General features: G+C 39.4%; 2 protein-coding genes across 2 annotated transcripts; both read right to left on the bottom strand.

The window, feature by feature from the left end:
- Positions 1-577: 577 nt before the first annotated feature.
- On the bottom strand, positions 578-12,017 carry hnrnpul1 (heterogeneous nuclear ribonucleoprotein U-like 1). The gene is made up of 16 exons (XM_035524939.2): positions 11,906-12,017; positions 11,226-11,467; positions 10,904-11,092; positions 10,506-10,719; positions 10,161-10,234; positions 9,869-10,008; positions 9,638-9,737; positions 9,179-9,291; positions 8,826-9,092; positions 8,176-8,298; positions 5,249-5,377; positions 3,803-3,971; positions 2,696-2,965; positions 2,140-2,288; positions 1,245-1,427; positions 578-1,155 (listed from the first exon to the last, which is right to left on the bottom strand). Exons 2-16 carry the CDS (start codon positions 11,428-11,430, stop codon positions 1,036-1,038), a joined length of 2,445 nt encoding a protein of 814 aa, XP_035380832.1. The 5' UTR covers positions 11,431-11,467; positions 11,906-12,017; the 3' UTR covers positions 578-1,035.
- A 264-nt stretch (positions 12,018-12,281) lies between these two features.
- On the bottom strand, positions 12,282-14,906 carry opa3 (outer mitochondrial membrane lipid metabolism regulator OPA3). Its single transcript, XM_027029310.3, has 2 exons — positions 14,258-14,906; positions 12,282-13,555 (listed from the first exon to the last, which is right to left on the bottom strand). Exons 1-2 carry the CDS (start codon positions 14,397-14,399, stop codon positions 13,212-13,214), a joined length of 486 nt encoding a protein of 161 aa, XP_026885111.1. The 5' UTR covers positions 14,400-14,906; the 3' UTR covers positions 12,282-13,211.
- Between the last annotated feature and the right edge of the window lie 149 nt (positions 14,907-15,055).

Consider the following 15,055-nt stretch of genomic DNA (forward strand, 5'->3'; position numbering starts at 1 on the left):
CATAGCAGTAACAGATAGTGAGAGGTGTTATGACAATTTATTTTCACTGGGAAACAAAGGATCCAAGACTGAACAAAGAGAGCCTGAAACATTTTTAAACAAAAAAAACAAAAAAAACAAAACAAAAAAAAAACCCTCTCTCTCTCTCATATTTTATTTATATTTATATATATATATATATATATATATATATATATATATATATATATATATATATATATATATATATAGATTTATATATATATATATATATATAGATTTATATATATATATATATATATAGATTTATATATATATATATATATATATATATATATATATATATATATATATATATATATATATATATATATATATATATATATATATATAAAAAGCAAGTCAGTCAGGATTATCAACATTTCTTAAAATCTGTTCCATTACATTCTATTACTGATCAACAAGGAGCACAATTAAAACCTGTGAAATCTACTCAAAAATAGATGTCATTTTGACTGCAGTTATAGAACATCTCTAGTAGTATGTGATAGGTAGTAACAAACTGAGAACACATGTTAAGGTGGGAGTAAAAACATACTTTTGGCTATGTCCTTTGTGAAGGAAGGCAGGACCCTGTCAGAGCAGTCACAATTATTGTCTTGCTAAATCAACATTTTATCCTGTAAAATTAAAATATCCATTTTCTGCAGCATTCTGCAGTGCATTCACTGAAACAGGCAAGGCCTACACCAACAGTACCAGAGTGGCATATGCCACTGCTGTTACTTTTCACATTCTTAAAGCCCGATTCAAAATAAAATACAACAGGAAGCTTCTCTGATCTTCTGACTGGAAATTAATTTCAGAAATGGAGCACTCGATCCGACTACAAAAGAATTTCAATGGCAGTGTGAGGACAGCTTGGCAGGCAAGCATGACTACATAAGAGGACCTGATATAAAGGGGAGACGTGACGGAGAATGAGGTGTGCAATAAAGCGCATAGTTGTGTGGGTGTGCGACTAGAGACGACTGTGATGGGGCGACACCTGTGTCTTCACTGGGAGCCCTGGGAGCCCTGGCTATTGCCCTGTTGGCCAGAGTAGTTACCATACTGGCTGTAATACTGGCTCCACTGACTCTGGTTTTGATAGTATTGCTGCCACTGCTGGGCATACTGGTGAGAGGGAGAGAGAAAGAGAGACAGCTCGTCAACGGTGGCACTGACAAACATTTTTAAAAATAAATAACGTTTTTGGGGGTTACCTGCTGGTACTGCTGATTGTAGCTCTGTTGCTGGTTGTATGACTGCCCAGAAGCCTGGGTATCACTGTATCCTTGTCCATATCCTGGATATTGGCTGTAGTTGCCGTAGTTGTAGCCTTGGTTATAACTACCTTGGTTATAGTTGCCCTGGCTGTAGCCTTGGTTATATCCCTGGTTGTATCCCTAGATAAACATAAACATATAAAACATATAAAAGAGATTTACGAGATACCATACATCAGACTCCGAAATCCTGGTTCACATGTTCATTGCCTCTAGATTAGGTTATTGCAATTCATTTCTCTATGGTTTACCTTCTAAATCTCTCCACTCCCCTTCAGCCTATACAAAATGCAGAAGCTAGAGTCTTGTTCCCCACAAAGAGCTAAGCACATATCACCCCCATCCTTCCAACAGTTAAACTGGTTACCAATAGATAAATAAAATTACTAAATTCTTCTGCTAACCTTCAAAGCACTCCATGGCCTTGCACCCTCTTATATTGCTAACTCGATCCACCCGTACATTCCATCCCGCTCAATAAGGTCCTCTGATTCACGTCTCCTCACAGGTTTGGGCTATTCACGATGGATGGCCGGTTGTTTTGTGCTGCAGCACCTTCCCTCTGAAACTCCTTTCCTACACCTATTCATCCCTGTTCCTCTCTCTCTAACTTTAAAACTCAGCTCAAACCTCTTTTCTCAGTATTTCCATTCACCATGTTTGTAAAGCCACCTTGAGTTTTTGTGAAAGGTGCTACATAAATTATTATTAATATTATTATTATTATTATTATTATTACCAATATCATTATTGTTGTAATAATCATCATCATCATCATCATCATCATCATACAAGCACATCATTTATAACCACTGACAGATATAATACTTGCCTGGCTGTATCCATCCTTGTTGTAGGAACCTTGGTGGTTACCATTGTAGCCCCCTCCGTAATGCTGGTTACGGTTGTATCCACCCCTTGAACTGTTGTCTCTGTAATTTCCACCCCAACGATTCTGATTGTAGCCACCACGGTTGTAACCTAGCCAAGAGACGCAGGAGTCCCCAGCTCCAATAAATACTGACATACAATTCCATATATTTAGCCTGTAATGCCTTCTTTGTTAAGAATCTCTTCACTAATGGCACATTTTAAAAACTCATGGGCACATTATCCCATGGACAACTTACACCAGGTGAAATATCTTACTTGGTGTTGGAATTACTGATCCATGTGTATGTGATTATCATTACTCAACTTCTTAAAACATAAAAAGAGTGATTAGTTACAAGTTTTTTACAAACCGTGGACATGGCCATTTTAATAAGAATTATCCAGGTTCCTTTGTATCCATGTTAACCACTAGATTTAAACTAAGGCCATTTGCTACACAGTGCTATGCACAGCACAGAGTATCCATCATCAAGCACACTATAGTGTCTAAGGACCTCTGTATCCTCCTCCTGAGCCACTGCGGTTCTGATAGCCTCCACGTGCGCCTCCACGGTTGTCATAGCGCTGGTAGCCACCACCGCTGCTGCTGCCACTGTGCCCACGGTAGCCCGACTGACGGTTGTCGAAGCGCTTTTCAGACACTGGCCCCGCCCTGCGGCCCTCCTCGTTGTACTGTTTCACCAATCTGTCTGCTTCGTCATGCTGCAGCTCCACGAAGATCACCTCATCCAGGAAGTCTCCAGGCTCGGGCAGCACAAAGTTAGCTTCAAGAACAAAAGATGCAGAAGAAGACAGAGACAAAGAGGGAGAAAAAAAAGAAGAGTAGAAGAGAGGGGAGGGAATGTGGTGGGACAGGTAGTCACACCAACAGAAGACAAATGAAGAAGCTTAATTAATGACATATACGAGACATTTCACACCACTAAAAACCACAAGAAACCCCAAGCAAAAAAAAAAAAAAAAAAGATGACATAGAACCATGTTGAGTAGATGAGTCAAAAACAATAATGCCTGGAGCAAACATGGCCTCCCAGATGACAGGGATTCGATATTTGCTCTAGTTCATTCTGCCAAGAAAAAGTGGAAACATTTGAATGATCCAGACAGGCAACTGTTTTAGCTTTTAAGGGGTAAGGGAAACGAACATTGCCGCTGCAAACCAAGTGCTGCCCCGATGTCGCAAACCACCTCCAAATATACTGAATTAGACCACATTCAAATCTGCTTAAGCTTTTACTTGCAATTTCAGTAAATGTCCCAGGCCAATGAACAGGGCTGACTAGGCTGCATTAAGTTTTTTTTCCCATGTTTATACTGCTCAGTTTGCAGTGCTTGGGTAGAATGGGGGAGATGGGGAGGTGGAAAGAAAAAATTAATCAAAAACCCAAACAAACTCGGTCCAAGGGCCGAACAGACAGAACTCCTATTTCAGGTACTCAACAATGGGGGGTGGATTGACGGGGGGGGGGGGGACATCGTCCGAGTTTGAATACAAATTTTATATATATATATATGTGAGAAATAATAGAATCATATAACTAGTTGAGCAGAGATCTTGAATCTGTTTTAAAGTGGTTTGCTTTTATCCACAGCATTCCTACCTTTCATTTCTAACACTGCATGATCGGGCACATCCTTCCCTTCCTCATCAGTTTGCTTTAACGTTCGATCTTTTAAATCCTCGTCCGTGGGACAAATTACAATAGCCTTGCGTTGAAACCCTTCAAAAGGACGCATTTTTCGTCTCTGGGCTGATCCATATACATTTGTCTAGCAATGGTGACAAGAAAGAAGTAGAAGCTGTTTGTTATTGTTACTTTGTGTTTTGGCTTGGCCGACTCGAAGCCTGCAATGATGAAGCAAGAGAGGTTCTCCCCTCCAGACCTACGGACAGCCTCTCAACCACACTTACCTTCAGCACCTGCCCGACCTCACCTACAACAAAGGGGTTAATGGGGACCCTTTCACACTAGCAGCCGGCTACTGCTAGGATCAATTATGAAATTGTAACCATGACCTCAGGATGGGATTTGTATATGCTTTTAATCATCTTAAAATGAAAAATGTAAGTACTTCCATTAAATATGACATACTTTCTTATAGAAGTTAAATGGTAAAATTATTCAAATTTTATTTATATGTGGTGTTCATTATCCTCATAAAACTTTTAAACACATTGAACAGCCATCATTTACACAAGCTCTTTAAAAGTCTTAATCTGTCTTTTGCGTTACCAAACATCAGCATCAGACTCTAGGATCAGAAACTGCACTTATTTGTGTTAAATAAAGTCACCAAAAACGTTAGCAAATCAAAATCTGACCAATATCCTGAAAGGGTCCCATAACTTACCTTTAATGACCTGTTTAGTATTGGAGCTTCAATTCCATAGACGTGGACGAACACACACACACACACACACACACACACACACACACACACACACACACATTACTTACCTGAGAGTACTCACAGTTTCCAAGGTTACATTGTGTCCATCTGACCTTACTTACCTTGCAAACCAGATGAGAAGGCCCTACAAAACTAAAAACATTAGTTCTCACTTACCTTGATGTTTTATTACATTAACACTCAACATTTCCACCTCTGTACATAATACTAAGGTCTCTTTAAAAGATACTATCAAGGTTACTTCTGTTATAACTACCATAGCAACAAAAGTTGTTTTTCTTACTCACCAAGTAGAGATTACTTGTCTCTCAACATCTTAACACTGTAACGGACTATGTGTACAATATTGGAGAGGTTCAGAAGACAATATACAATATATGAGAAATAATGGGACGCTCAAGATACTGACGAGAACAGCAGTGATAAGCACTTTCCTCTCATTTTACAAAATTAAAAAAAATACAACATTTCTTTAGAATACATGACAACAAAGCTCAAGAGAGAGGCTGATGCTTCTTCTACTCTATTATATTTTGGTTTCCTGAAAGATAAATAAATAATTCATTAGCGAAAGAGCACAAGAGGGCATCTGCAGATTTGTTCTTGTAGAGAATTATGTGAGTTGTAGGCTTCACCTGGTCAAGAATGTAGTTGCGTTTCTTGCGCGCGGCAATCTGGATCAGCCTGTTCAGACACTGTGTCGCCTGCTGAATCAGTATGTCCCAGCGACCTGCATAGTTCCTCTGACGACGCAGTCCCATCACCTATGGCCAACATAGGAAATCTTCCATATGTCCACACTTTAAAACAGAATAATGCCTATAATGCCCAGTTAAAATGACAAGCATTCTCAGAAGGGTCAAAAGGATCCTCAGATTATTGTGCTGGTTCTTGGCCATATTATTTATTTAGTAGCTGGCTTGGATCTTCAATTTCTTTCAGTTTTAAGAGGTTTATACATTGTATAACTCTATATGTAGAAAGAAACATAAAAAAGAATTCAATTTTTACCTCATATAGCTGTTAACACCATGTTAAAAACCTCAGATAACATTTGTGCAATACTTTAAAATATTACACTAGTGTTAATCTTTCATTCCTTAAAGAAATCCTGCTTAACTTTATTTATGCACACATTCTAACCCGACTGTAGCACAAATCCAAAATCAGCTACATCTTTAAACTTATTTCTGAATGTTAAATCAATAATGATCAGGTTTTGCTTTCCTGGTTTCAGTTTTGCTGAGAAATGCAGGTACCAATGCACAACTTTCAAACGAGAAAGTGGATCAAGAGTCATGCACAGTATTAAAAAAACCATTTTGCCATGAAATATTGAATTAATGTCTTGGAATAATTATAGAGCTGCTGCTGTGGTACTGACCAACTAGGTAAAATTTTTAAAAGTGCAGTAAACCTTTAAAAGTTCCTCTACATGCAAACAGATGGACTCATTTAATGTTTTTTTTTGTTTGTTTTGTTTTAATTACAGCCATATTTAGAGCTTTTACGCAACATGGCAAGACCATTTCACCATTTCTGAATGTCAGATGTGCTCTATAACTCAAATGCACTCATGTCACACATTACAAATTATATTTAAAAACAAAAACAAACAAACCAAAAAAGACCCATACATAAATGTATCGTTTACTCAGATATGGAATTGGAACAACTGACTTCTGGTGTGCCCTTAAGCACTCATTAACATGCTCTTTATCTGCGTGAGACATTAGGAAATCCGTCCTTTATGATCTTTTTCACAAAGTCTTGCACATTGCAGGGCACTCCCCATTTGCCCCATGAGCCATCCTAGTTGGTATGCATCATCTACTCCTCAGAGTTCCAGAGAAGTAATATTTCTGAAAAGCAGGGCCCCATAGCAGTCTGGCCTGTTCTTGCTCATCCACATTAGGATTTTATCGTTGATGGAAGTGATTTGCTGTAAAGTTACATCAGGAAGAATAGAAACCTCTCTAATCCAGCATCACCCCATTTCAAGCAAGGCAGAGAAGTCGGCCGTCTTTGCTCCATTCTGAAGTGGACAGGGTCGGCTTGTTACTCGTGAAAACTGTGACAGGGTCATTAGGAGTGGTTAAGGAAGCTGTTGTGCAGCACCCTGACTGTAGTTTCCCACTGCCATTTAAGCTCCTCCCTCATCCACTGACACGCCGCCTCCTTTTCTTCCAGCTGGGCCTTAAGCGCCTCTATTTGAGTCTCTTGCTCCTTCACCTGATATTTCATCACTGGCTTTTCCACATCTCATTGTGGAGGGTAATTTTCAGACATATCAGGTGGCTGAAATGTAAAGAACATGCATAACTACAATTGTGGACGGAGCGGTGATGCTTTTATGTTAAATGCTGATTTGTAAAGCATGCAGTCTGCTTCTTTTAAATTCTGCAGGTGTTTACCTCTTCTTTTATCACAGTGATAGGTTTTGGTCCCACAACTGGTTGTTGCAAACACTGAAAATTAAATTTTATACATATTAATTTATTTCTTTTTTATTTTACTTTATTTTATTAAAAAATTAAATGTAAAAAGGAAAGAAATTCATAAACACCTACTAACAGTCCTCTTTGATGGCAGAACAAGGATCTGGAAGCACAGTCTAAAAATACTGCTGTGTGTCAATCGCTGTTTCAGTGGAATGAGGAGTCTCGTTTAGCTAAAAGGCTCTATTTAAAAAGAATGCAACATCATGTAATCGCAGCCAGACAGTTCTTAAGTTAAAAGATTTACTGAACAAACTGAGACTGGGATCCACTTTTGGACATGGTGAAGCCCGTCACAAATCTCCATCTTCCAGGATACCAACCACACCTAACCTCTCATCATGAGGTCCGAGGTTAAAACACTGCTGGAATCACACCTACCAGCCATCCTGCTATATCAGAGGTATTCAAATCACAGTCATCAGGGTCCAAGTCCTACAGATTTTCTACCCTCCCTTATTTAAGAGTCAGGTGTGATGACAAAGTGGTCAACCAGTTACATGAATCATTTAATACCAATGTTCTAGGTCCACAAATGCCTTACAAAAGCCAAAAAACATTAGGAATTATTCTGCTCTTCATGTATTAATCCTGCAAGCAGAATGTGAGCTGCAAGATCCATGAGGTAAGGTCCAAAATTCCTTAAGCTAAAATTTGTAAGGTCCTCTTCACCCTCCATGCAAATTTAGTTTGAGCTGCAGTGTCTCATTACAGGAAGAACAAGTACAACATTTCCAGGGTTGTTTGTTAATTTATTTACATACATTTCCATCCCAAAAGTATCAAACAGGTAAAAGTAAACAGTAGAATAGAAACCAGTAGATATGGGGAAAAACATAAAAATCACCAGTTATGTTGATGTAGCACGAACATGTTGACCTTTGTACATCTTTTTACTTTGCAAACCTTATTCAGTAAGAAGTTATTAATTTCCCATAATCAGGACGCAATCGATATGGCAATTTTTCTAGTGTTAAATGAGCCCATTTGTATGGCATGATTATTAAGGGATTTTTACTTATAAACATAAAGCTGCTCAACCACTATATTGGTGTGATGCTTACCTTCATCTTCTCCATGATGGCATTGGTACCAAGGATGTTGTATTTCTTCTCAGGGTTCATCTCTGCATGCTTGGTGGCCCATGTGGTTTTTCCACATGCAGGCAGACCAACCATCATCAAGATCTGAGACAAAGGCACAGTGACTTTAAAAACGCACTCATGGCACTTTTTGTATTTAATGGTTGTGTTTTGCAAGTGAATACATGGCATCTAAAACAAATTCAGCTTTTTGCACCTTTATTTAACACTTCTTTAAAAAAATATATATGCAAGTCCGCTACTGCAACCCTGCAGTTTCATCTGGGATTAATTAATTAATGTATGAGCAAATGTATGCATTTATGTATGTGTGCTCACACAGGTTGCAAATGTGTAGAGGCAGTAAAAATGTGTGTAGTACAGAAGGTTTCCAGAGAAATAGGCAGTATTAGGCAGAAGTCCTTCATCAGCTGTGCCAGCAAAATTTTGCTGAATCCAAAAGGTAAAACGGGTTCAACCAGTGAAACCTTGCACAACCTATAAATGATTTCTGTCTGAAACATCCTGCTTCTCTGGAAAGATGTGTGCTACTTATTTGCAATTACATCAACCTAAAACAGTTTACCAAGTAGGCAAATTCATACAAAGAGGGATTTTGTAGTAATACTGACCTCACAATCAGCCTTGTTAGCTGGGCCTATGGTGCCTCTGGTCCTGTCCTCAATTCCCACAGCCTGGATGAATGTGTATTCCTCTGGTGAAGGGAAGTAGGACTCCCCCTTCTGGCCAAAGTTAAATTCCACAGCACAATTCTTGACCAGGACATGAGGAAAAAGCGTTCCACCTGCCAGCTCCTCTTTAGAGGCTTGGAACGCCACGCCAAGCCACTTCCCATTCTTGGAGAATGCAATTTCTACAGCCTCATTGCTGTCAAAATCCTAAAAGAAAAACTTTTTAGCTGCAGTTACTGAATGATATCTTGGACTGCAAATCACGAATTGACTTTAGTGCCAGTGCTACTCACAACGTAGCATCCAATGACATCATTTTCACCAAACTTCTCTCCATAGTCTTCAAATTTGCAGCTGGAAGATTTTTTGCCAGTTCCACCATATCCATAGGAGAAAGGCTCTTCTCCTATAGCACAAAAAAAAACACATCATGTAACGAAGGCAGTGGGTAAAAGTGATACAGTTCCATCTTTGTAAGATAGCTGTCATGCTGATCAAAGCTGTTTCGTCTGTGTCAAAAGTTCAGAACCTTTCAGTGCAATGTACAGCTGTGCGAAAAAACATTTCATTTACATACAACATTCTTACATACTCCTGGTGGTGAAAAACTGCAGTCTTGCTGGAGTAAGAAATTCTTTACACTACTTTACACTAATTCTTTACACATTGACAAAAACTGAATCCACACATCTTCCCCCCATTTTACACTATTAAGATATAGAAGTGCATGCATGGGTGTGCGTTTATTTTACCTAGCTGTGTACTGCAGGAATCCAGAGACCAGCCCACTCTTACCACATGAGGGTCAGGTTCACTGCTGGGAAGATGCTTAACTGAGATCTCTTCAGTTATCTGCCACAAAGTTCACATACAAAACATTTCATTGTTGAGGTTTTTTGGTCCCAACCCAAACCTGATGTAGTCCAATTTCAGCAAAAGCTCCAGCTGTATTGTCTTAATCTTAATTAGTCATAAATTATTACCTTCATCTCATAACAGACTCGGCCCTTGCTTACACCATAAGTGGCACGTGCTCCAGACCACAAGTAAGCAAAACCTTCAATGGTGAGAGGGTAGCCACTGTACCGGTCACGAGAGACTTTGAAGTGCAGGTCACAATTATCTATAAAAGTGTGAGTACACAGAGCCTTATATATTTTATTTTTTATTATAGACACATATAGCTATGCCCGTGATGGATAAATAGTATCATAATCAGACATGTGATAATTCATCTGATTGCCTTCTAATTAAGAAAGAGAGAACTGCACTGACAAGTATCGATGGCTACCAGCCTGTCATCAAAGTCCTCCTCTTCTTCCTCAGCTGGGGGCTGAGGTGAGCGAGACCTACAACACAAACAACGTCATAACTAACAAAAATGACAAACAATACCCAAACACAGCACATCATACGCTCATATTAACTAAACTGAACAACAACCACAATCCTCATGTTTCTGTAAAACAGGTTTTCCAAAAACATTGCCCATTTTACAGTCTTCCCTGCTCTACAACTGCAAAATACCAAAAGCCCTTGCTGATTAGCTTTCAGACAGAATTAGGTGTGCACAAGCTGACAGCCGTATTACGGGACTGCTCAGCTCCACTGTGCCATTACCTCTTGTCCTCTCGATGCTCATAATAGCCATAGCTGTGTCCCTCGTCGTAGTGTCTCTTGCGGCCATAGGTTGTGTGGCTGTCCTGCTGGTACTTGTAGTATACAGTCTGCTGAGCCTCCATCTCCTCCCACTCACTAATTGATTCCGTCTCTTCCTGCTCTGACTTTACGACAGCCTCCTTCTTCACCTCCACTTCTCCTTGTACATCTTGCTCTGTGGAAGCACTGCATTTTATCTCGTTTCATCACCCAGTGCACATTTTTATTATTCTTGCCAAGGAAAAGTTGTGTGAAGAAATGTGTTGTGTTTTAGTATATATGCTAAGCATTTATAACAACGTCACAATGATAGTTAAATCTATATTTCACATGCGTCATTGTACTCAATGCAACCTGACCTTCTTTGTAAAGAGGCTGTCTCTCAACTTCAGGTTTGACTTCATGTTCTTCTGCCATTTTGGTCATGTTAACCTCTGCAGAGCAGTCAGCAATACTGTGATCCACATCAGGGGTGGATTCTGCCTTATATTCCTCAGTCTGAGGGTTCTCATCTTCCTGCTGTCCATGTTGAGCCGCCTCTTCAGCACCTGTCATTGTACCGTATAATGATGTGTTAGGGTCCATCAAGCAATTGTCCTCACAAGGACACACAAAACAAGTGTCATTTAGCTCAAAGTAATAGGAAACCCATGTCGAAAATTGAATGGTTCATTAACTTACCCGCTTCAGCCTGCTGTAAGTCATCAGATGTAAACTCCTCACCAGCGCTTTCAGGTAGACTAGCTCTCGCTTCTGGAGCCTCGGTTTCCAGTGCAGCTCTCAGCCTATCAACCAGATCCGCCTTGAGCCCACGGGTGTCCAACCCTCTCTTTTGCAATTCCTCTTTCAACTCGTTGACTTTCAGTTTCTTTACGTCAATATCCATTGTGGGTAAAAGTATGTGCTCCGCTAGTCTTCCAAATCTGTGAAAGCATACGTGTAAGCCAAACACGGCGCCAAAAGGACTCGAGCACCAACAAGCAAGCCTGTTGCTGTCAAGCGTTTAGCTCGCCAGCTAAGGTTAGCTAGCTAGCATCCAGCTTGGCTCTACTTGTTAGGCAGCTGTCCACAAACTAATGTTACTCATCTACTCCAATACATAAAATACGACATAAACCGCGGGAAAAACATGCTAAGCTATACATTACTCAAATAATGATAATGATAATGATAATAAATGAGACAGCCAGTGTGAACCACCCTAGCGGATAGATAGCGGTAGATAGCGAGTAGCCCGTAGCTCGGCTATTTACCGATACATAGCTAACAACTAGCTAATAGCTGTTATGAGTCAATATATTCTGCGCATGCTGAGTCACTGGTATACCGACTACAAACAAAACTGCATTAACAGCACATACCTTTGCAGACCTCCTTCAAATTAAAGACTTTGTCCTCCAAAACAGGTGAAAAATCGCACTAGAGTGCAGCCACCGCCTGACAACAACTAGCTAACCAGCTAGCTAATATAGTAATGTCAACAAGCCTCGCAATACCCTCGATAATTCTGTACTGCCACCTACTGGACGGTAAGATACTACTATTTAAATGTGTGACTACTTAACGCTGCTCCTCTGCTGTGTTCCTTTGTCAATTGCAGTAATCCCATAATTCCACAGGTATGTTTTATCAATTCTAACGACCGAGAAATTGATTATACCAGTTATAGAACCACGTTACATTAATCTAGAACCACAAAATTATTCATACACAAACGCAATTAAAATACAAAACACCTTTATGTAGAATATTTTATTTTACAATAATAATATACATCACTATGCACAGGACATCCTGGAAGTGTTTAAAATCTTTTTATTTATGTAATATCGAGCTGTTTATTTTATGTAATTTACCATCATTATGATCAATGGAGCCAGCTCTTGTCCTAAGGTCCCACTGCTCTAACAAATCTGAGTTGTTAGCTAATTATCAAGCTCTTTGTAACCTGAAACAGGTTTGATCAAGCATAACCTTATTAACATATCTACAGAACTGCTGTACATCTAGTCACACTCCTCACCATGCAGAGACCTATTTTTTACATTCACAATGCAAAACATCACCATGGATCTAAAACAGCATCTGGAGGTTTTGGGAACTTATTTGTTTTGGAAGTTGGAAGTTTAAGGGAACTTATTTTTGTTCTTGTTCAAAAAGCTAACATTCCTTCAGAAAGAAACTCCAGGCACAGGCTGGAAAGCTAATTTGTTCCATTAAATGTAGTCTTAAGATGAATCTCAAGTACCTTTGGTTAAACCAGTTAGTTCAGAAATCTATGAAAGCTTTATATAAGGCTTCTCCCTATTAAAATGTCAAAGCTTTGAATTAAACATCTTGTTTTCAATCTGAAACATTTCCATGTCAACTGCAAACTGAAGTAATATGGAGAAACCTATTTAGACAGGGTTCTGATGTCCAGCATGACCAAGAGACACGGCTTGCTCTTCACATATACACTCACACGAGGGTTTTTGGCATGTACCACTCACAGTGTGAAACACAAATACTATTGTATTCTTAAATAGGACCAAAACACAGTGCGTGTGTGTGTGTGTGTGTGGTTGAAGTTCCACTAGCTTGTGTGTTCATATTTGCATGGCACTGCTAGTCTGTATTGTGGTACATTTACAGACTTAGTCCCTCAGTCCCATTCAGAGCCACACATCAATATTTAGTGTTATTTGTTGATGGGGCAGATGGAAAAGACAGTAGCAATCTATTTATCTCTCGGATCTGAGCATCTAGAGTCTCTGTGGCCAGAGTGAGCTCCCCGAGTTGTGTCTGAAGACTGCTGATGGTCTCTGTTAGCTCCTCTTCCTTACGCCTGGCATTTGCAGACTGCCGACTGTACTCAAGAACCATGCAGCCCCCGCCAACCAGGAAGATGATGGCCTCTCCTAGCAGCTCTGCCCCAAGTTCCGCAGCTGCCTCCTCGTTAAGTGGCTTGATGGTAGAACCGCGAAATCCCATGATCCTCATCTTCGCTCGCATTTCAACCCAGTGGTACACTTTGAATGGGGAAAGAAAACATCACAGGTGTCTTGCTCTTACAATAAGTAACTAATCTCGTCTTAGTACTGCAAGAATCAACTGTTGTACCCTGGTATGAAGTGAGTATAACTTAATATCTCAAGTAATATACAACAAAGTTACAAGGTCTACTAAAATCTTCAAGCATGTTGGGTTGAATAGACTACTTATTTTTAAATTATTTTACTATTCAGGGATTTACTATTCAGCATAGATTGTCCATAGCCTTCCAATTGTTGCGTGAATAAAACAATAATTCCACAATTTGATAACGCGTCACTTAACACAATATTATAACGATCAGAAAATTGCACGGTGGTTGTTAAACCGACATGAACGACTAATTTTTTTTTAAATGGAAAACTGAGCGATGTCAGTATTTGGTAGAAGGCACTTTCAAATGCTTACTGCACGCTCAATGACAGCGTGCTACCGCCCCCTCCAAATGAAAACTCGTATTGGTCTGTTTTGAACTTAAAGGGCACATCTATTGGTCTACTGGTAAATCTATCATTAGAAACGTTCAACAGTAATGGCTTGCCACTCAACCCATGTTCACGATTGGTTAAACAATGCTATGTGTAAAACACATGCTAAACCTTGTACTTCCATCAAGTGCTACTTCCGCCTATTGGCAGTCCTTGGCATACACATTTTATACTGTAGCAAATACAACTTACCTTGTGCCGGGGGAAGGCATATGTAATTTTTGAAGAATTCGCTTCTCCGTGCTCCTGCTTTCATTCTGTTAGCTATTGGTTTGCTTAATTGACGAACGCCCAAATAGAGCAGCTTTGCAATGGGAAAAGCACCTACAACCATCTTGACGGAAGCGCCTCAGTGAAGGGGGTTGGACAAAATGAGGTCAAATTACATGCGTCTAAGTACATGTGCTCTGCGTTTGCAAAGCGCAGGATTGGTGTGAACAATTTGAGCAACTGATCCAGTAATGATCTGCACAAAATTTGGGAAATTCTAATTATTCGTGACATTATTCCTTAAAAATGTGCGCTGATCCAGTAATGATCTGCACAAAATTTGGGAAATTCTAATTATTCGTGACATTATTCCTTAAAAATGTGCGCTGAGCATAAACGTAAACAAACAGGTATTTAAACGCAATATCTAAGGTCATGTAATACTTATGCAAATCAACTGTCAAAAAGATTCCAATTAAATAATCTTTCCCGGAAAATTTTGCATGCATGTCCTCAGAATAGTTCCTGCTCTAAGGCTTACTTCATATTCATGACATCCTGGAATATTTATTATCGTAATGTTCATATGACACGAAACAGGTCATTGAGATCCAATTCCCTAGACTATAAAATATTAACTCCACAAGCTATTGTTTTCTAGAGTGCAAAATGCATCTTTAAGTCTTCGAGATATTAAACGTTTAGCCGACATAAAATGTGCACTATAAACAGTTCATCTCATGATGTTTTAAAGCACAAACAGGCAGGCCAGTGTTCCTA

The sequence above is a fragment of the Electrophorus electricus genome, chromosome 6, assembly GCF_041902795.1.
Source record: "Electrophorus electricus isolate QZ-2024a chromosome 6, ASM4190279v1, whole genome shotgun sequence".
In the NCBI taxonomy this organism is placed as follows: domain Eukaryota; kingdom Metazoa; phylum Chordata; class Actinopteri; order Gymnotiformes; family Gymnotidae; genus Electrophorus; species Electrophorus electricus.